Here is a 21574-nt window from a genome sequence, read left to right on the forward strand (position 1 = left end):
TGTATGCCAAAAGGACACTGTCGGCATATGTAGAGCCAAATATAGACAATGAATATATTTGGTGTATACTGCGAACGTAGCCCAAGTTGTATGCATTTTCTATACAGCAAAAGATTACTGTGCATTAATGAGAAATCATTGTCTTCCTTGAAAAAATGTATTCCAAGTCAGCGGAAACGACAAAAAAAAATTAAATAAACTAATACGCCTACACAGAGAGGTATAATTTCCAATACAACTGTGTATTGTGACTTACAGAGACGTGGTAAACTTCAGAGCTGCAGACACTCTGTTCTCTAGCAACACAACCACAGAAGTCTGTTTGGAAATGAATAATGTAATTGGTTTTAGAAGAACCAATTCATAAGGTTTCCAAGCAGTTTGTTATTGAAAAGCTTAGGTTACATAACATGCAGACTGGAAACCTACAAGTATCATCCTTTATAGTATGGCAAATGTTTAAAATTATTTCTTTTTTTTTCATATGCTTGCAATACCTTCTTAGCACTGGCAATTTTCCACATTCTTTCTTGGGCAAAGTCTGCTGCCATCCACTGCATCTCCTCCAACAAATAATCCCACTGGGATTTAGGTCTTGAAGGCTCCATTAGTCGTGGTAGTCTTCTCAAGGACCACAGGCCTTCTTTTCGCAGCTCTGTTATTCGCTGGTGGATATTGTTTTCCTGTTACACAAAGATAAATCGATAACATTTATAATGAACAGCCTTATACCTTCTACGATTCTGCGACTATTTTAGTGTGGACAGATTATAGAGCTAGATTATATATACATATATATATATATATATATATATATATACACACACACACACACACACAAATATTATATGTGTGTGTATATATATATATATATATATATATATATATATGACAGAGTTTGAGAGATGCTCTAGGATATTGGGCCAAAACGTTGCATTTTGGCTAATAAAGCTCTTCCTTTTCTAAACACATAGTACTGGATGTGTCTGTGTGTGCGGGTGCGTTATATATGTATATACTTATAGAAAGTAGCGGGTGCTATGCGCGCCTGACCATAATCCATATAGTCCTGTAGATACACCAAAGGCGAAATGATCGCAGCACTCAAAGATATTGTTGCACATAGAAAATGTGGTTTATTGTTCCATGTCAAAAAAGCTACGTTTCAGTCCTCAAAGAAAGGTCATGTGAGAGGACTGAAATGTAACTTTTTTTGACATAGAAAATGTGATTTATTGTTCCATGTGCAACAATATCTTGGAGTGCTGTGAACATTTCGTTATAATACACACACACACACATATATATATATATATATACACACACACACACACACACACATATATATATATATACACACACACACATATATATATATATACACACACACACACACACACACACACATATATATATACACACACACACACACACACACACAAAATCTAGGAGTTGAAAAGATTTAAGGGAAAACTCCTTTCAACAAACAAATGAATATGCTACAGTACATACACAGAGATTCATTTTGTATTAGAAGGTTAACCCCTTAAGGACACGGCCAATTTTAGCCTTGAGGACAGAGCAATTTTTTTTTAATTTCCCTCTTTGCATCCCGACGCTCATAACGCTTTTATTTTTTGTACGATGTAGTTGTATGAGACTTTGTTTTTTGCGGGACGAGTTGTACTTTATGTACGTACCATTTTTTGGTACAAATACATTATCGTTTAATTTCTATAAATTTTTATTTTGGTGAAATTGCAGAAAAAAAGCAGTTCCGCAGCAGTTTTAATATTTATTTTTTTACACCATACACCGATCATCATAAATAATGTTATACATTTGTTGTACAGGTTGTTACGGTTGTGGCGATACCAAATATGTCTATATTATTTCATGTTTTGGGACTTATATTTTAAAAAGTTTATTTATTATAAAAAATGTGTGTTTCTGTGGATTTTATTTACTTTTTATTTATTTATTTACCATTATTTTTTTTTTACATTCATTTAACTTTTTTTTTTAATCCCATAAAGGGATTTATCATTTTGATTTTTATTTTGTAACTGTAATGTACTGGCATAGATACTGAGATACATAGATATATGCCAGTACATTAGCCTGTTACTGATCGTACACAGGCAGTTGTTAGGGCATACCTCAGTATGCTCTAACAACAGGAAATATGTTCAGACAGCCCTGGGGTCCTTCACTGGACCCTGGGCTGTCTGGCCATACGAGTTGTGGGCTTTGATCGCGTCACAGTTATCTTCTGTGACGCGATCAATGTGCAGTCCCCCCTCTTTGAACGCCGCGATCAGCTGTCATCGCGGCGTTCAAAGGGTTAACAGCGGAGAGAAGATGTTTCTCTTCTATCCGCTGTCAGAGCGGGGCCGTGGCTGTGTATTACAGCCGTTGCCCCGCTCTCGATCGCACACACAGAGACGGCACAGACGGCTGTCACACAGGACGAGTATGCTCGTCCTAATGCGCGAAGTGCTCGCTGCTCAGGATGAGCATACTCGTCCTGTGTCGGCAACCAGTTAAGGGTCAGTTCACAGAGTTTTTCTGGGCCACGATTTTGATGCGACCGAAAAAGGCGAGAAGTCCTTTCTTGTCGCAGTTTCCGCCTCCAAAGGGAGGCAGAAAAAACCGGTGTCGCTTGTTTTTTGAGTGTTATTCGCTGTGTTTTTTGCCCGTGGTCCTTGCATTAGTTTCAATGGCTGTGGGTACAAAATACTGTGAAAAACGCTTAAAAAAAAAGCGCAGGCAGTTCTAAATCTGCCTCGAAATTCCAGAAGGACTTCGGAGGCAGATTTTTTCTGCCTGTAAAAAAACGGTGTTAACTAGAACTGACAGGAAAAAGCGCATCATAGTTACTATACTGTGTCAAGTACCGTCAGTTTCCATCTATGCAGGATGGTGTTTCGCTACCACATCATATATCTAGATTACACAAAAAACATAACAGACTAAAATATCATTTACATGGGACCCACAATCATGTTATTTGTAAATTTCTCATAATGCACTTATAATATACATAGATGTTACTGCAATAAAAAAATAACTAAAAACAAAACCACTGCATTTACCTGTTCTAGGGGTTTCGACACTTCTTGCTGAATGTCCTCATTAACTAGAGCGAGAGGGTCTTGAACTCCAGAATGCAAAGGTGACTTTGATGAGGCAGGGGAGAGTACTTTGCTTGCCCCCGGAGACAGCATCCTATTGGGTGAGACATGTACAGGAGGGAGAACAGAGTCTAGAATGTAGGCTGGCGTAGTAGGTGAGGAGGGAGCGGGAACTATACATTTTCCAGCATCAGAGCCTAGTTTTGAAGAAGAAACCTGAGGCAAGAACATAAAAACAAGATAAAGTAAATAAAGTGATACATAAACATGAGTAATAAAATAATTCCTCTGTAGGTCTTTTGCTCTTGTAGAGTTATTTTGTTAGTCAATGAAAGAAAATGACTAGGGACCACAACAGGCATGCACACGGGACGCTAAAGCAGGCTGTAGTGTCAGAAACCCAATGAACAGCTCCTCATATGTACTTTCCTTGGAGCACCATGAGTGTGACATACAGCGGTACATTTGTTTTTTATTGTGTAAACGTAAATATATATTTATATTGTGACTGCACCATTGTTACTATCAAGCTGCATTAATACACAGTAGTAAAAGCAAGTCCATCAAAGCTTTTAACATAGTATATTTTTACATACCAACTGAGAAGGCGTTTTCGGGGAAGATGACTGACCCAGCAGCTTTTCTTGGGAATGATGGGAATTTTGGCTTTGAGTAGATTGCAGGTTGGTAGTGCCAAAAGCCTGAGGCTTTCCTTTCAAATAATCTGAGTGTGGCTGCGGTGTTAGATGCACAGTGGTGGGCACAGTAGACACAGAAATTCTGGGAGCTGGAGATCTGCTCAAAGAATGTAAGCTGGCAGGGTTTGGCACCAGAGAAACCTTGGTTGGTTGATTTTGTCTGTTATCTACAGAAGCAGACTGGTGCGACGGCGGCATCCCAAATGTAGCACAGAAGGAACCTACGGAGGGAGAGGGAACAAGCAATCATCTACCATGCGTTTCGATACCTGTGAGCTGTTTAGAGAACTGCTTTATCTTAGTTTAGGAGAACAGAAGAGATAAAGAAACATGCAAAATAGAGGTAATATAGAGACCTGCTTAACACAAGGCAAAAAAAAATTAATACATAGCTGCGGAAAATTTCAGCAGTAATCTGTATGTAAAGCTCAAAAGCCCCAGAGATACCCCTCTCAACAAAACACAGAAAAGAAAGCTCCTCCCTTTATCTCAGTCATATTACAATTAAAACTGTAAAATATAGAAGTAAATCTTCTCGGTTTCACAGGAGATCAGCCATGAACCCCCCCCCCCCCCTCTTCCTCACTGCCCTGTGTCTTGCTGTAAGACAACTGGATTGCTAAGCCCCGCCCCTCCACCGTTCCACAGCTAAAAATGGAACAGATCAGCAGGAGTCTAGCCCGTGTTCTCTGCAGGATTTCTAAAAAAACAAAGTTCGTTTCAAAATGCAAAGAAAATCCTAATGGCTGACAAACCGTGTGAGCAAGTTTATTTGTGGCTTATTTCTAGGTTTAGTGTTCCTTGATAGACGCCGCTATTTTGGCCTTCAGGACGCAGTGATTTTTTTGAGGGGGATTTTTTTGTTTTTATCTTTGCATTTTTAAACGCCGTAACTTTTTTTTATTTTAGCAGTGGGGGGGGGGGGTACTAGTATTTTTTTTAATGGCACCATTTTGTGGAATAGAAAATGTATTGCATAACTTATTATTTTGGAGGAGTTCGAAAAAACAACTGCGACATTCCGACATTGTTGGTTGCATTTTTGTTTATTTACTTTTTCTCGCCATTCACCGTGCAGGTTAAATAACGTGATCATTTTATAGCTTAGGTCATTACGAACATGACTAACACAATTATGTGTATAGTTTTTTATTGGGAAAAAGTTTGTCTACTTCTTTTTACATTTTACTTAACTTTTGTCATTTTTCTTAAATCCCACCAGGTGACTAAGCTGATATAATACACTGCAATGCTTTCATATTGCTGTGTATTCTGCCTATCAGCAGAACTATGAAAACATACTATTTTGCCCTCTGGCAGGGCCTAAAAGGTGTGCTAAGAGGGTAGACCTAAACGTTATTGTTGGGCCCCTAGCTTCTAAAGCAATCAGCACCTTGCGATCATGTCGCAGGGAAAGGGGGGCATGGGTGACAGAGGGAGCCCCCTCCCCCTGTATAACCACAGATGCAGCATTCAACATTGACTCAGGCATCCAAATGGTTAAACAGTTGGGACTAAAGTTATCTACTGTAATACATCCGGCATCCACTAGGATGTATATTTAGGTCACATAGCGTGAACTATACAGATCCTATGACGTAAATGTTAGTCTTGCGGCGGGAAGGGGTTAATATCCCCACCTTTCATCAACCACTAATTCAGATCACAACATTTTCAAGCAATGAGTGTTGAAAAGCAGCATTTCTTGTTCCTCTGACATCCCATAATGTATCACATGGTCTGTCAGTACTGCCGATTAGCTGAGAAGAGTCATGTGGTACCAACTATGACACCAATGCTTCTACAGAGTCATTTGTTTGGCACTTTAGGGGGCTGAATAGGCAGTACAATTCTACCAACTAGTAGCAAGACGCCCTCACCTTTATAAAAGTCAAACATGGCGTCGGGTTCTCTAACAGCATGAACATACGTAGTGAACACACTTTGCAATAAGGTGCTTATTTGTTAGGCCTCAAGCATGCACATGACCGTAATTTTTATCCGCAATTACAGATTCGTAATTGCAGATAAAAATACTGATCCATACATTTCTATGGCCCACGGACACCTTCCTGTATATCTACAGGTAAGCAAGCGTCTGACACGCAAAAAAATAGGACATGTCCTATTTTTGGAATTTGCGGACCGAGCTCCTATACTTTGTAATGGGAGCTCGGGTGACAGTCCGCAGCCGTCATGTGTTACGGGCACAGACTACGGCCGTGTACATGAGGCCTTACTGAGAGGAACCAGGGGAAAGACGGAGCAAAGACTATATACAGATTGCATGCATGTAGGTCTAATGCTGGGTTAAAACATGGCGTAATTGTTTTGGATTTTCACGTATAAACAGATCCACTTGAAGATGTAATAAGCACCAGATTACAAGTGTGAGCATTTGGTTAGCACCTCTGAAAGCTTGTGACTGCATCCACTGCAGACACACAGATATGGGTTAATAAATCTAGCAAGTACACAAGCTTTCACAGCAACATTTACCAAGTACTTCCATCAACAATGAGACTGAACAATTTAACTTCAGAAAGTATCTAAGAGTTCATTACCCAAATTGGTATTGTAATTTTTAGTGGATTCATAAAAAACATTCAAAGCAATTCCTATTAACCCACAAAATAGTTCTACTTTATGTAGCAATACTTTATTTAAAATTTACATGTTATTAAATGTATTGCTCATAGCAACCATGAGAGTTTCAGAAACCAAACCTGAACTTATTTGCGGCCAAGTCTCAAGGACACATTTCCTTTTACTCAAGGCCAATCGTGTATTCAAATACATTACCTATTTTACCCGGAGTGGGCTGATGCTGCGGAGCTACCACATGGGTGACATTTGGTGATTGAGATCTATGCTCAGATTGGATGGAATCAAAAAGCTGTGTGGGTGAGGAGTCTGGAATTATAAGTGTTAACATATAAGGAATAAGTAGTACAAGGAAACAGAAAGCGGGTGTTCAGATTTTATCAAAATAAAGCGGATTCATGAAAAATTCAGCAACTTTCTAATACATTTCGTAATTAGATGTTGAGAAACTGAGAAATCAGTACACAGTCAAGGAATGGAAATGTTCTAGTTTACAGGCTGAAAATCTGTCCAACTGACCGAAGTGCAAGACGACACTTGTATCACAGCTCTCAATCAAGAAAGGAAATCAATAAGGCCTCACGCACACGACCGTGCAGTAGGTACAGTCAGTAAATACTACACGGATGGGCCGCAGATTATCACCCGCATTTGCAGACTGTGCTCACAGTAATAAGTATAGTAGAACGGTCTGTAAACGCAAAAAATTGGACGACCTATTTTTTACAGTTAATTTCTACGGCCCGGACACACCCGTAATTGCGGATAAATATTTTAGTCGCGTGCATGAGGCCTAAGGGTATGTTCACATACACTATTTACGGACGTAATTCGGGCGTTTAAGACCCGAATTACGTCCGAAAATGCGCCTCAATAGCATCGGCAAACATCTGCCCATTCATTTGAATGGGTCTTACGACGTTCTGTTCAGACGGTCATTTTTTTACGCCCCGCTGTCAAAAGGCGGGGCGTAAAAAAGACGCCCGCGTCAAAGTAGTACCTGTCACTTCTTGGGACATAATTGGAGCCGTTATTCATTGACTCCAATGAAAAGCAGCGCCAATTACGTCCGTTACGGACGCTGTAGTGTGAACATACCCTAACGGTTTTCAGTCTCTAAATGTAAAAGCTAAATGGGTCCTATTAACTGGCCCACTGGCTTAAATTACAGCAATTTCACTTAATTTTTTAAAACTGACAGCATGGCGCAAATGACTGAATTTTGATGCAAATGAATAAATATGTCGCTCAGAGTAAAATGCTAGAAATTTAAACCAAATATAAAAAAAGCTGCATAACATTTTACAGTACTGTGCAAAAGTTTAAGGCAGTTGTGGAAAAATGCACAAAGTAAGAATACTTTCAAAAATAGAAGTGCTAAAGAGGCTCTGTCACCAGATTTTGCAGCCCCTATCTGCTATTGCAGCAGATAGGCGCTGCAATGTAGATTACAGTAACGGTTTTATTTTAAAAAAACGAGCATTTTTGGCCAAGTTATGACCATTTTCGTATTTATGCAAATGAGGCTTGCAAAAGTACAACTGGGCGTGTTGAAAAGTAAAAGTACAACTGGGTGTGTATTATGTGCGTACATCGGGGCGTGTTTACTACTTTTACTACCGTGTTTCCCCGAAAGTAAGACAGTGTCTTACTTTCGGGGTATGTCTTATATTGGAAAAAAATTGTCGAATTATTTTTTATTTTTTTTTCACAAAGTTTATTTAACGGTTTTACATTTTTTTTTTTAGTCCCACCAGGGGACTTCACTATGCGATGTGCCGATCGCATATATAATGCTTTGGTATACTTAGTATACCGAAGCATTATTGCCTGTCAGTGTAAAACTGACAGGCAACCTATTAGGTCATGCCTCCGGCATCGCCTAACAGGCAGATGCTGAAGGCAGACCTGGGGGTCTTTGTTAGACCCCCGGCTGTCATGGAAACCCGACGGCGACACGCGATTTGTTTGCGGGGGCGCCGATCGGGTGACAGAGGGAGCTCACCCCTCTGTCAAACACATTAAATGCCGCTGTCACTATTGACAGCGGCATTTAATGGGTTAAACTGCCGGAATAGGCGCGCGCTTCGATTCCGGCAGTTGCAGCAGGAGCCAGGCTGTGTATAACAGCCGTGCTCCTGCCGCTGATCGCGTGGGTACAGTCTCAGTACCCGCGCCATCACAGGACGGCGCGGTGACGTATGGAGAGGGGGGCGGCGCGGAAGTGGGCAGGAGGCGGCAATACCCCCGTGTTTCCCCGAAAGACATATGTCTTACTTTCGGGGTACGGCTTATATTAGCCGACCCCCCTGAAACCCCCGATACGTCTTACAATCGGGGGTGTCTTACTATCGGGGAAACACGGTAGCTGGGCGTTGTGTATAGAAGTATCATCCACTTCTCTTCACAACGCCCAGCTTCTGGCAGTGCAGACACAGCCGTGTTCTCCAGAGATCACGCTGTGACGGCACTCACAGGTCCTGCATCGTGTCAGACGAGCGAGGACACATCGGCACCAGAGGCTACAGATGATTCTGCAGCAGCATCGGCGTTTGCAGGTAAGTCGATGTAGCTACTTACCTGAAAATGCTGATGCTGCTGCAGAATCAACTGTAGCCTCTGGTGCCGACACGATGCAGGACCTGTGAGTGACGTCACAGATCTGCACTGCCAGAAGCTGGGCGTTCTGAAGAGAAGTGGATGATACTTCTCATCAGAAAGCCCAGCTAGTAAAAGTAGTAAACACGCCCCGATGTACGCACATAATACACGCCCAGTTGTACTTTTCCTTTTCAACACGCCCAGTTGTACTTTTGCAAGCCTCATTTGCATAAATACGAAAATGGTCATAACTTGGCCAAAAATGCTCGTTTTTTAAAAATAAAAACGTTACTCTTATCTCCATTGCAGCGCCTATCTGCTGCAATAGCAGATAGGGGTTGCAAAATCTGGTGACAGAGCCTCTTTAATATATATATATTTTTTTTTAATCAATTACCAAAATGCAAAGTGAATGAACAGAAGAAAAATCTAAATCAAAGTTTGGTGTGTACACCATTTGCCTTCATAACAGCATCAATTCTTCTTGGTACATTTTCATGCAGTTTTTGAAGGAACTTGGCAGGGAGGTGGTTCCAAACCCCTTTTGGGAACTAACCACAGATCTTCTGTGGATGAAGGCTTCCTCAAATCCTTCTGTCTCTTCACGTAATCCCAAACTCAAATGTTGAGATCAGGGCTCTTTGGGGGCCATATCATGACTTCCAGGACTCCTTGTGCTTTACGCTGAAGATAGTGCTTAATAACATTGGCTTTATGTTTGGGGTAGTTGTCCTGTGGAAGAATACATTTGGAGCCAATCAGACGCCTCTCTGCTGGTATTGCATGATGGTTCGGTATCTGCCTGTATTTCTCAGCATTGAGGACACCATTAATCCTGTTCAAATCCACAACTCCATATCCAAATCCACAGCCCCAAACTTGCAAGGTACCGCCACCATTCTTCACTGTTGCCTGCAGACCTCATTACTGTACCGCTCTACAGCCCTTCGGTGAACAAACTACCTTCTGTTGCAGCAGAATACTTATAATTTTGACTCCAAAGCACTTGCTGCCATTTTTCTTCACCCGTTTCTTTGTTTTTGTGCATAGTTGAGTTGCTTGGCCTTGTTTCCACATCAAAGCTATGGCTTTTGGCCACAATTCTTCCATGAAAACCACTTCTGGCCAGACTTCTCTGAAAAGTAAGTGGGTGTACCTGGGTCCCCCTGGTTTCTGCCTGTTCTGAGCTGATGGCACTGCTGGACATATTCCAATATCGAAGGGATGATTTCTTGGTGGCCCACTGCGTCTTCGGTCCTCAACGTTGCCCGTTGGACCTGGGACATGAAACGGTCTTCCCCCACCTCACCTTTGTAGCAGAGTTTGGCTGTTCCTCACTCAGTTTTAAGCCTCCTACACCTGTTTCTGTTACAGTTAATGACTGTTTTAACCTACATATGAAAATTATGATCATCATCACCTGTTAGGTGTATGATTTACCAATTATATCATTTACCAATTATATCAGACAATAATTCCACAAAATCCATGACTTTGTGCAAGTGTACCTAGAAGAATTGATGCGGTTTTGAAGTCAAAAGTGTGGTCACACCAAATATTGATTTCAATCCGATTTATCTTCTGTTCATTAACTTTGTATTTTGTTAATTCATCTATTAACACTTCTGTTTGAAAGTATTCTTTGCAGCATTTTTCCACAACTGCCTAAAACTTTTGCACAGTACTGTATATAAAACTGGAAAGTACCTTTCAGAAAATAAAACAATTTGGCCATATTTAAAATGATAGGTTTTAGTAATACAAACATCCTATTGTTCAATGCGAAGAAAACAAAATTAACATTAGTGCAAATCTTCCTAATAAGATGTGTTTACAATTTACTGCACTGTCTTACTGTTCTATTAAAAATTACTGTATATTAAAAAGGTGTAGTAAACACAGAAACAAAAAAAAATAAGTCCCCTTGCATGTAATTTACTCATCCCTGTGCAAAATCTTCATGTCTATTTTGTGTTTTATCAGTGTGTGGTTTGATGTATGATGCAAACGGGTCTGAAACAAAACACTGAATTTAAAAATTGTGTCTCACTCAAAATAGGAAACCCTAAGGCCTCATGCACACGACCGTGTTCGCTCCGTGATATACGGACTGCATGTTTGTTGCATTTCCCGGACGAACACTGTTCAGGGAGCTGGGCGCCTAGCATCGTAGTTATGTATGATGCTAGGTGTCCCTGCCAGCCGCGGAAATACTGTTCCGTACTGTAACATGTTTTCAGTTTGGGACAATAGCTACGCAAGGAGGGAGTAACTCACAGCATCATACATAGTATGGTGTTTTTTACTTAGTATGGCACCATCTTGATGTTCAAAGTGTATAGCAACGTGAGCATCCACCAGATGAGCTGAGGGCTAGTGGCCACGCATGCTCAGTCACTCTCCCCACAGCCAGGTCTCTGCATAGGGATTGTCTGTTCAATAGAAGTAGTTTCTGCAGTAGTATGGCAATATAGCTAAGGATACTTGTTCTGCTCAGCTTGTTAGGTCTGTAAGGGTATGTTTCCACACCTAGGATACACTGCAGATTTTCTGCAAAAGAAAATATGAAGTGGAATCTATAAAAAAATAAAATAAATTATATTTTTGTTACAGAAATCTGCAGCAAATGGTGCGTGTTTGTTGCGCATAATGCTGTGGTTTTTCCTGCGGATTTAGTATTAAACATTGATTATAGCAAAGTATACGTGCACCTGCGGCTTTCCAGGGGTTTTTACTGCGTTTACACCGCTGAAAAATTTGGCACATCTTCAGCCGAGCACCTCTAGCTTTAGGCTATCTTTAAAGGCTATATAAACCTTTGAAAGGCAAAACAATGTTTTGTTTTAAAAAAAAAAAAAAAAAAAAGGAGTATCAGTGTGTTTTGTGTAACTTTAAAAAAAAAAGTAAAACTAATTTTTAATAAGTATTTATAGATACAGCTGCTCTGTATTCTCTATACAGAGCAGCTGTATCGTGTAGTGACAACGGGTGGATACTGCGTGGACACGCTATCGATCACATCTATGTTCATAAATTAGACGTGATAGTTTACAGGTGGATCCGGTGTGTCAGACACGCAGGACCTGCCGACACTGAACCCGTCAGGTAGAGATTTCAAAGCCTTTACTTTACATAGCGTTTAAGTTCTACAGCAATTAAAGAGGAGCTGTCACCTCTCCTGGCATGTCTATTTAAGCAAATACATGTATTGTCCGTAAAATAACAATTATGGAGCATCATTTCTTAAAACTCTGTTGTGCTGTTCCTCTGTTATTACTCCTAGAAATGTATGAATTAATTGACAACTAGGTGTTATTCCCCTTGTCAAAGGGGCGTGTCCCTACACAGTCTCACCTTGTCAGCACTAATTGGACATGGTCAGACTGTGTAGGGATGTCACGATACCAGAATTTGGACTTCGATACCGATACTTCGTTTAGTATTGCGATTTCGATACCAAAACGATACTTTGTCAACAGTAATAATAAAAAAAAAAAAAAAGTTCTTCCATGTTCTGATGTGAGGCGCGTGGTGTGATGATGAATTTAACCTCCATGTGCCTCACATTAATAGTAATTAACCCCATTATGTTTCTCAGTCATAATGGGTTAATGTGTAAAGTACATGATGGGGTTAATTACTATTAATGTGAGGCACATGGAGGTTAAATTCATCATCACACCTCGTGCCTTACATTAATAAGTGAAAGCAGTTTTAAATTTTATTTTTTTTACAGCGCACACTTCATAAATGACACAAAAAAAATTGTTGTGCAGGTAATGACGGCCGCGCCAATACGGAGTATGTGTATATTTTATGTATGGAGACTTATTTTAATGTTTATTGTAAAAAAGGTGTACGTGTATTTTTTTTATTTAATATTAACTTATGTTTTTACTTTATTTTTAAACTTTAATGTACTGGCATATATCTATATTACAGTACATTAGCCTGTGCACTGATAGTACACAGGCAGTTGTTAGGACAGACCTAAGTATGCCCTAACAACAGGAAATATGGTAGGACAGCCCTGGGATCCTTCAATAGACCCTGGGCTGTCTGCCTATATATGGTATGTCCCTTAATCGCGTCACAGGAATTCCCTGTGACGCGATCCAAGGGGCATCCCCACTTCTCATTTTCCCCTGAATGCTCGGCCAGCTTTGATCGCAGCATTCAGGAGAATAGCGGCGGAGATGAGAGGTTTCTCTGATCTACGCAGTTATAGAGCGGGGCTCCGGCTGTGTAATACAATCATTTGCCCCACTCCTGACACGAAGTGCGTGTGCGGTCAGCATGAGGAGATGCGGCCGGCGCTGCAATAATGAGCGGCGGTTCAGGCACAGAAGACAGAACATGGGGGTGTTTTGCAGGGCGCCCGCCATGCTCTGTTTTCAGTGCCGCCGCTCATTAGTGCAGCGCCGGCCGCATCGCATCATCCTAACCATGCTCACTTGTCAGGACTCAGGAGCGGGACAATGACTATCACACAGCCGCACTCTCATACATTCATGTGTTACTATACTGAGCGGTGTGGCCACACAGCTCAGTAGCAAAATACATGAAATAACGGTGTCGAACCGTTTGGGGATGCAGAGTATCGAAGTTTCGATGCATCGTGCATCCCTAGTAGGGACGAACGCACAACTGGTAACACCAAGTTGTACACTTTTTTTTTTCCAGAAAACTCTAGGAAGAATAACAGAGGAATGGCACTATGCAAACTATTAAGAAAATATGCTCCAGAATTGTTATTTCATGAGGAATATAATTTTTTTTTTTACTAAAATAGACATGTCAAGAGAGGAGACAGGTCCTCTCTAAAGGGAACCTGTGACCAGCATTTCACCTATTAAACCAGCAACACCTGGTGGAAGTGGGTAAAAAATAATTTTTATGTAACCTATAACCTATATATCTTCTAAGTAGGCTCTGTACCTATAGTATTAATTTTTAGTGTTCTGGGCCGTATGCTAATGAGCATAAGAGTCATATCTTCATTCCTCATGCCTTTCCAAGTTAACTCCGCCTCCTTTTGATTGACAGCTCCCCCCAGCACACACGAAATCCCGCGCTTGCGCATCGATGTCTGGTTCTTATGCAGGCGCACAACGGGTACACCATAGCGGCGCATGCGCAGTAACTAGATTTGAAATCCGGACAAAGCGGGGAAGGGTATCAGACCATACGACAGGCGCATGCCCACTATCTCAGATGAGATTTTGGCATTCAGGGCAGGCCAGTTATCGGCAGTGGTCGGGCATAAGAAGAGGAACGAGCGAGACTGCCGGATTAATACCATAAAAGGCGCAAAATGTTTGCAGACCGTTATTTACGGTCGGAGGAGTTTAGGAGAGGGGATAACAGCAATGAACTTTTGCAGCGAGGGGTGAGTTCAATAGGTGAAAAGCTGTTGACAGGTTCCCTTTAACCCCTTCAGGACAGCCTGTTTTCGCCTTGTGGACGCAGCAGATTTTTTCAAATCTGACATGTGTCACTTTATGTGGTAATAACTTGGGAAATGCCTTTACCCATCCAAGCGATTCTGAGATGGTTTTCTCTTGACATATTGTACTTTATGTTAGTGGAAAATTGTGATGAATAAATTCAGTATTTGTTTGTGAAAACCACCAAACTTTAGCGAAAATTTGCAAATTCCGAATTAAAATTTCCCATATGTCTGCTTTATGTTGGCATCATTCTTAGAAAAAAAAAAAAGAAGGATGGTCAAAGACGTTACAAGGCTTAGAACTTTAGCAGCAATTTCTCACATGTTCAGGAAAATTTCCAAAACCTATTTTTATAGGTAAGAGTTCAGTTCTGAAGCAGCTTTGAGGGCCTTATATATTAGGAACCCCCATAAGTCAGCCAATTTTAAAAACTGCCCCCCTCAAAGTATTCAAAACAGCATTCAGAAAGTTTCTTAACCCTTTAGGTGTTTCACAGGAATTAAAGCAAAGTAGAGGGGAAATTTACAAATTTTTTTTTTTTTTGTCGGAAAATCCATTTTTTGCTGTAACACAGAAGGTTCTACCAGAGAAACGCAACTCAATAATTTATTGCCCAGATTTTGTCGTTTAGAAATATCCCACATGTGGCCCTACTGTACTAATGGACTGAAGCACCGGCCTCAGAAGCAATGGCGCACCTAGAGGATTTTAAGGCATTCTTTTTATTAGATTTTAGGCACCATGTCAGGTTTGAAGAGGTCTTGTAGTGCCAAAACAGTGGAAACCCCCCCAAAAAAAGACACCATTTGGCAAACTTACACTTCTCAAAAAATTAATCGAGGGGTATAATGAGCATTTTAACCCCACAGGTTTTTTGCTGAATTTAGTGTAATTAGGCCGTCAAAACTTCTATTGTTTTTTACGGCGTTCACCGTGCACTATAAATTACCCATTTAATTTATTCTGTGGGTCGATGCGATTACGGCGATACCATATGTATACAGGTTTTTTATGTTTTACGGTGTTTGCACGATAAAATCACGGTTTTAAAAAAATTATTTTGTTTTTGTGTCGCCATATTCTAAGAGCCATAACTTTTTTATTTTTTTATCAGGAAAGCTGTGTGAGGGCTTGTTTTTTGCGGCACTGTAGTTTTTATTGGTACCATTTTTGGGTACATGCGACTTTTTGATCCCTATTTATGCGATTTTTTGAAAGCTGAAGTGACTAAAGATAGCAATTCCGGTATCGTTTTTTTATTATTTGTTTTAATGGTGTCACCGTGCGGGATAAATTACATTATATTTTTATAGTTCATGCCGTTACGGACGCCGCGATACCAATTATGCATAGCTTATTATTAGAAAGAAAAATGAAAAAAATAAAAAAAAAGGGACTTTATAAGGGAAAAAGGGCGATTTTAAAATTTTATTATTTTGACACTTTACTTTTGTAAATTTTTTTGTAACTTTTTTTTTTAGGAACTTGAAAATCCAACTGTTGGATCGTTGTTATGATACCCTGCAATACTTATGTATTGTAGGGTATTATACCCGTCAGGTTCACACTGACAGGAGGCATATTAGGTCATTCCTCTGGCAGGACCTAATCGCCTTCCACAGATGGCAGACCGGAAGCCTTGGTTAGGCTTCCGGTTGCCATAGCAACAATCGGCCCCTGCAATCGCGCCGCGCCAATGTTGCTATAACAACGTAAATGCTGCGGTCGCTATTGATTGCCGCATTTAAGGGGTTAATCGGCTGGGATCACTGCTGTGATCCGACCCGATCTCCTAGTAGCAGCCTGTACTGGGAGATGCCGGGCTGCGGGGAGCACCTGTGTGCTCTGTTAAGAGCACACGTAGATTAAACAGGCTGCAGGCACAAGGACCAGTGCTGCAGCCCGTTAATCTAAGTGGGGTGGTCGGGAAGGGGTTAAGCTTAATTTATATAAAAAACACAAAACCCTTTTAATGGTCGCTCTATTGTTTGGGCTATCCAATTTTAAATATTTTACTTTCAGTCAAACATGCAATTAAATATGCAGAAGCAAAATGTTTAAAAAGCTAGCTAAAACATAACATTAAAAAGTAATATGTATTACCAATTGAATTCTCCTTTTGTACATAGGAAGCTTGGATCTCCATAGCACTTGGAATTTCTAAAGCAGTCGGACTTGTAGGAGCATCTAATGACTAAAATGGGAAAAAATAATAATCAAAAAACACTTTCGTTTTTCAAGAACCAATCACGTCTCTTATTTCATACTATAAAATAACTGAATTATTTAAAGCCAAAAAAATGGGAATAGATCCAATGATGGGAAATCAGGAAGCCTTTTTTTGGGAAAGCCTAATCTGATTTTATGATCGGATCAGATAAAATTTTTGGGCTCTAAATACGTGTGACTGTAACCTGCTACAATACTCGGAGCTCACTTACATAGCTGCATTTTAGGTTCATTTTAGCTCCTTTTAATTTTCAGGGTACGTTTTATTATAGTGAATCAGACATTCGAATGACAAATATAGTACTGGGTCCCCACGTCCTGCTGTGGGTCCCAGTGGTCGAAGTCCCAACAATCAAACCAATTTACCAAAAATGTGATTAGAAAACCCCTTTGGGCCAGTATCACACATACAGTTTTTAATATTTTGTTAAACACAGAACTGGACACAAAAGACATTAGATGAATCAGTCTTTTCTTCATAGCTTTCCTTCTTTTTGGATCCATTTCTGGCTTTGGTCCAAAAAAAAAAAAAAAAAAAAAAGAAAATCACATTGTCACAATTATATATATTTATTTGCATTGTGCACAGAGAAATAAGTATTTGATCCCTTTGGCAAACAAGACTTAATACTTGGTGGCAAAACCCTTGTTGGCAAGCAAAGCAGTCAGACTTTTTTTTGTAGTTGATGATGAGGTTTGCACACATGTTAGATGGAATTTTGGCCCACTCCTCTATGCAGATCATCTGTAAATTAGGGATGTCACGATACCAGAATTTGGACTTCGATACCGATACTTCGTTTAGTATTGCGATTTCGATACCAATTTCGATACTTTTGCCAACAGTAATAAAAAAAATCAATTCTTCCGTTTTCTGATGTGAGGCGCGAGGTGTGATGAATTTTGAACGCGCCTCACATTAATAGTAATTAATCCCATCATGTTTCTCAGTCATAATGGGTTAATGTGTGAGGTACATGATGGGGTTAATTACTATTAATGTGAGGAACATGGAGGGTAAATTCATCGCACCTCCTGCCTCACAATAATAAGTGAATGAAAGCCGTGTTTATTTCATTTTTTTACAGCGCACACATCATAAATGATGCAGAAAAATTGTTGTGCGCGCCAATACTGAATGTGTGAATATTTTATGTATTGAGACTTATTTTAATGTTTATTGTAAAAAAGGTGAATGTGTATTTTTTTTAATTTTAACAATACTTTGTTTTTAAACTTCAATGTACTGACATATATCAGATATGTGCCAGTACATTAGCCTGTGGACAGAGAGCACACAGGCTGTTGTTAGGACATACTTGGGTATGTCCTAACAACATGAAATATGGTAGGACAGCCCTGGGGTCCGTCAATAGACCCTGGGCTTTCTGCCCATATATGGTATGGCCCTCGATCGCGTCACAAGAATTCCCTGTGACGCGATCCAGGGGCATCCCCCCTGCTCACTTTCCCCTGAATGTTGCAGTCAGCTGTGATCGCAGCATTCAGGGGAATAAAGGCGGAGATGAGAGGTTTCTCAGATCTCTGCCATTATAGAGCGGGGCTGCGGCTGTGTAATACAGCCATTGCCCCGCTCCTGACAGGAAGTGCGCGCGCGGTCAGCATGAGGAGGTGCGGCCGGCGCTGCACTAATGAGCGGCAGTTCAGGCACTGAACACAGAACATGGGGGTGTTTTGCAGCGCGCCCGCCATGTTCGGTCTTCAGTGCCGCCGCTCATAAGTACAGCGCTGGCCACATCGCATCATCCTGACCGTGCGCACTTATGACTCAGGAGCGGGGCTGTGGCTGAATTACACAGCCGCAGCCGCGCTCCCATACATTCATGTATTACTATACTGAGCTGTGCGGCTGCGCAGCTCAGTATCGAAATACAGGAAATAGCGGTATCGAACCGTTTAGGGATGCAAAGTATCGAAACAGTATCGAAGTTTCGATGCACCGTGCATCCCTACTGTAAATCATTAAGATTTCGAGGCTGTCGCTTGGCAACTCGGATCTTCAGCTCCCTCCACAAGTTTTCGATGGGATTAAGGTCTGGAGACTGGCTAGGCCACTCCATGACCTTAATGTGCTTCTTTTTGAGCCACTCCTTTGTTGCCTTGGCTGTATGTTTCGGGTCATTGTCGTGCTGGAAGACCCAGCCACGAGCCATTTTTAATGTCCTGGTGGAGGGAAGGAGGTTGTCACTCAGGATTTGACGGTACATGGCTCCATCCATTCTCCCATTGATGCGGTGAAGTAGTCCTGTGCCCTTAGCAGAGAAACACCCCCAAAACATAATGTTTCCACCTCCATTCTTGACAGTGGGGACGGTGTTCTTTGGGTCATAGGAAGCATTTCTCTTCCTCCAAACACGGCGAGTTGAGTTAATGCCAAAGAGCTCAAGTTTAGTCTCATCTGACCACAGCACCTTCTCTCAATCACTCTCAGAATCATCCAGATGTTCATTTGCAAACTTCAGAGGGGCCTGTACATGTGCCTTCTTGAGCAGGGGGACCTTGCGGGCACTGCAGGATTTTAATCCATTACGGCGTAATGTGTTACCAATGGTTTTCTTGGTGACTGTGGTCCCAGCTGGCTTGAGATCATTAACAAGTTCCCCCCGTGTAGTTTTCGGCTGAGCTCTCACCTTCCTCAGGATCAAGGATACCCCACGAGGTGAGATTTTGCATGGAGCCCCAGATCGATGTCGATTGACAGTCATTTTGTATGTCTTCCATTTTCTTACTATTGCACCAACAGTTGTCTCCTTCTCACCCAGCGTCTTACTTATGGTTTTGTAGCCCATTCCAGCCTTGTGCAGGTCTATGATCTTGTCCCTGACATCCTTAGAAAGCTCTTTGGTCTTGCCCATGTTGTAGAGGTTAGAGTCAGACTGATTAATTGAGTCTGTGGACAGGAGTCTTTTATACAGGTGACCATTTAAGACAGCTGTCTTTAATGCAGGCACCAAGTTGATTTGGAGCGTGTAACTGGTCTGGAGGAGGCTGAACTCTTAATGGTTGGTAGGGGATCAAATACTTATTTCTCTGTGCACAATGCAAATAAATATATATCATTTTGACTATGTGATTTTCTGTTTTTTTTTAAATATAATCTATCGCTCACTGGTAAAATTAACCTAGCCTAAAAATTCTAGACTGTTCATGACTTTGACAGTGGGCAAACTTACAAAATCAGCAAGGGATCAAATACTTATTTCCTTCACTGTATATGCTGAGCCACGCATATAACCTTATTATTGGGTGAAAGCTTTCCCAAGGGCTGCAATCTTAGGTAAATTGGATGCTAAATTAATTTTGCAGTAGTATCTTATGAACCACTCCTGACTTTATTTTTCCCTTGATGTAAGAGAAGCAGCGGAAGGCCAGGATCACACACACATTTTTTTTAATGCATTTTTTTAGCCAAAACATAGAAGCGGACATAAAAGAAAGGTGATGCAGTCTTTTCTTTATACCTTACGTTCCTTTTGGACCCATATCTGGAAGAGGCCCAAACATTTTTTATCCAAAAACTGCCTAAACGGCATCAAAACTGTGTGTGTGATCCTGGCTTTACGGTGATGCCAACATCTGACATCTAAAGAGCAAGGCTACATTCAGACAAGTGTAGCCAACCTCGGACGTGAAAAACTGCAATTTTTCACATCCGAGGTTCACCCGTGCGGGACACGTTGTCACAGATCCCTCATGGACTAGTCCATTGAGGAATACGTGACACGCAGGAAAATAGGACATGTCCCATCTTTTCACAGAGCCTTCACACGCTCCGTTGAAACAAAGGTCGTGTAAACTGTCCCATTGAAATACATGAATCTGTGTGATGGCCATTGTTTTAATGGCTGTCACACAGACGAGATACACGCTCGTCTGAATGAGGCCTAAATTATTTACAGCTGCTAAGAACAGCAATGTAAGGCCAGATTCACACGAACGTGGAGAAACGGACATGAAAAACATGACTTTTTCACGTCCGAGGTGCCCACGTGCAGGTTCAGTTTTCGTAGATCCCCATAGACTTAAGTCTATGGAGGGATCCGTGAAAACGGATGTTCTATTTTTCAACGGACCCTTCACACGATCCGTTGAAACAACAGCCGTGTGAACGGCTCCATTGAAAAACATACGTCCGTGTGACGGCCGTTGTTTTAACGGCGTCACATGGATGTACTCTACGTTCGTCTGAATTCAGCCGCAGTGTAAGTCCACAGCTCAGATTTGCTGCAGATTTTTTGCGCAGCAAATAAAAAACAGCAGCAAATTTGCACCGAATCATTTACATTTTGTTGTGGATAACCCAAAAATAAAGTAAAAAATACATTTAACATTTGCAGCAAAATCTACAACAATACATTGCTTGCTGATTGTAGTGTGGATTTTGAATTCCCTATTGAAGGCAATAGGGAAAGTGACCAATCCACGACAGAAATTTACATGCTGTAGATTTAAAAATCAACACCGCAGGTAAATTTCTGCGCAGAAAATTTCCGCATGTGGATAAGGTTGGTTAAAATCTACTAATCTACTTGCATGATGCTGTATTCTGCTGCAAACTTCACCTGTGCAAATCTGCAGAAAATCCAACACGTGTGGACCTGACCTTAGACTCGAAGTTGTCATATATCAAGAATGGATGTAAGAATTCCAGCAGCAACGAAGACATGCTGATAAAAATGTGCTGTAATAATCACCAAGTTATTAAAAGCACGTCAGTCATAAGAACATTAGGGGGGGGGTTCCAGTTTTATACTAATCATTTTATTAAAACGTTATGCAGATTTATAATATACTTTAAAATAGCAAGGAATCAAATCACAAAGACCTCTGTTAGAAG

At 40.9% G+C, this 21574-nt stretch overlaps 1 protein-coding gene across 6 annotated transcripts in view; it reads right to left on the reverse strand.

The window, feature by feature from the left end:
* The window catches only part of LOC142657678 (E1A-binding protein p400-like), a 164213-nt gene that overhangs the window by 121178 nt on the left and 21461 nt on the right, over positions 1 to 21574 (reverse strand). For 5 of the 6 annotated variants that reach the window (XM_075832966.1, XM_075832984.1, XM_075832999.1 and 2 more), the window contains 5 exons: positions 16591 to 16681; positions 6635 to 6745; positions 3731 to 4053; positions 3096 to 3350; positions 498 to 683 (listed from right to left, as the gene is read on the reverse strand). In XM_075832966.1, coding sequence (XP_075689081.1) covers positions 498 to 683; positions 3096 to 3350; positions 3731 to 4053; positions 6635 to 6745; positions 16591 to 16681 — 966 coding nt within the window. The remainder of the gene's footprint in view (positions 1 to 497; positions 684 to 3095; positions 3351 to 3730; positions 4054 to 6634; positions 6746 to 16590; positions 16682 to 21574) is intronic. The other variant, XM_075832993.1, reaches the window with a different exon arrangement.

The sequence above is a fragment of the Rhinoderma darwinii genome, chromosome 1 (genome assembly GCF_050947455.1).
Source record: "Rhinoderma darwinii isolate aRhiDar2 chromosome 1, aRhiDar2.hap1, whole genome shotgun sequence".
NCBI classification, from domain to species: domain Eukaryota; kingdom Metazoa; phylum Chordata; class Amphibia; order Anura; family Rhinodermatidae; genus Rhinoderma; species Rhinoderma darwinii.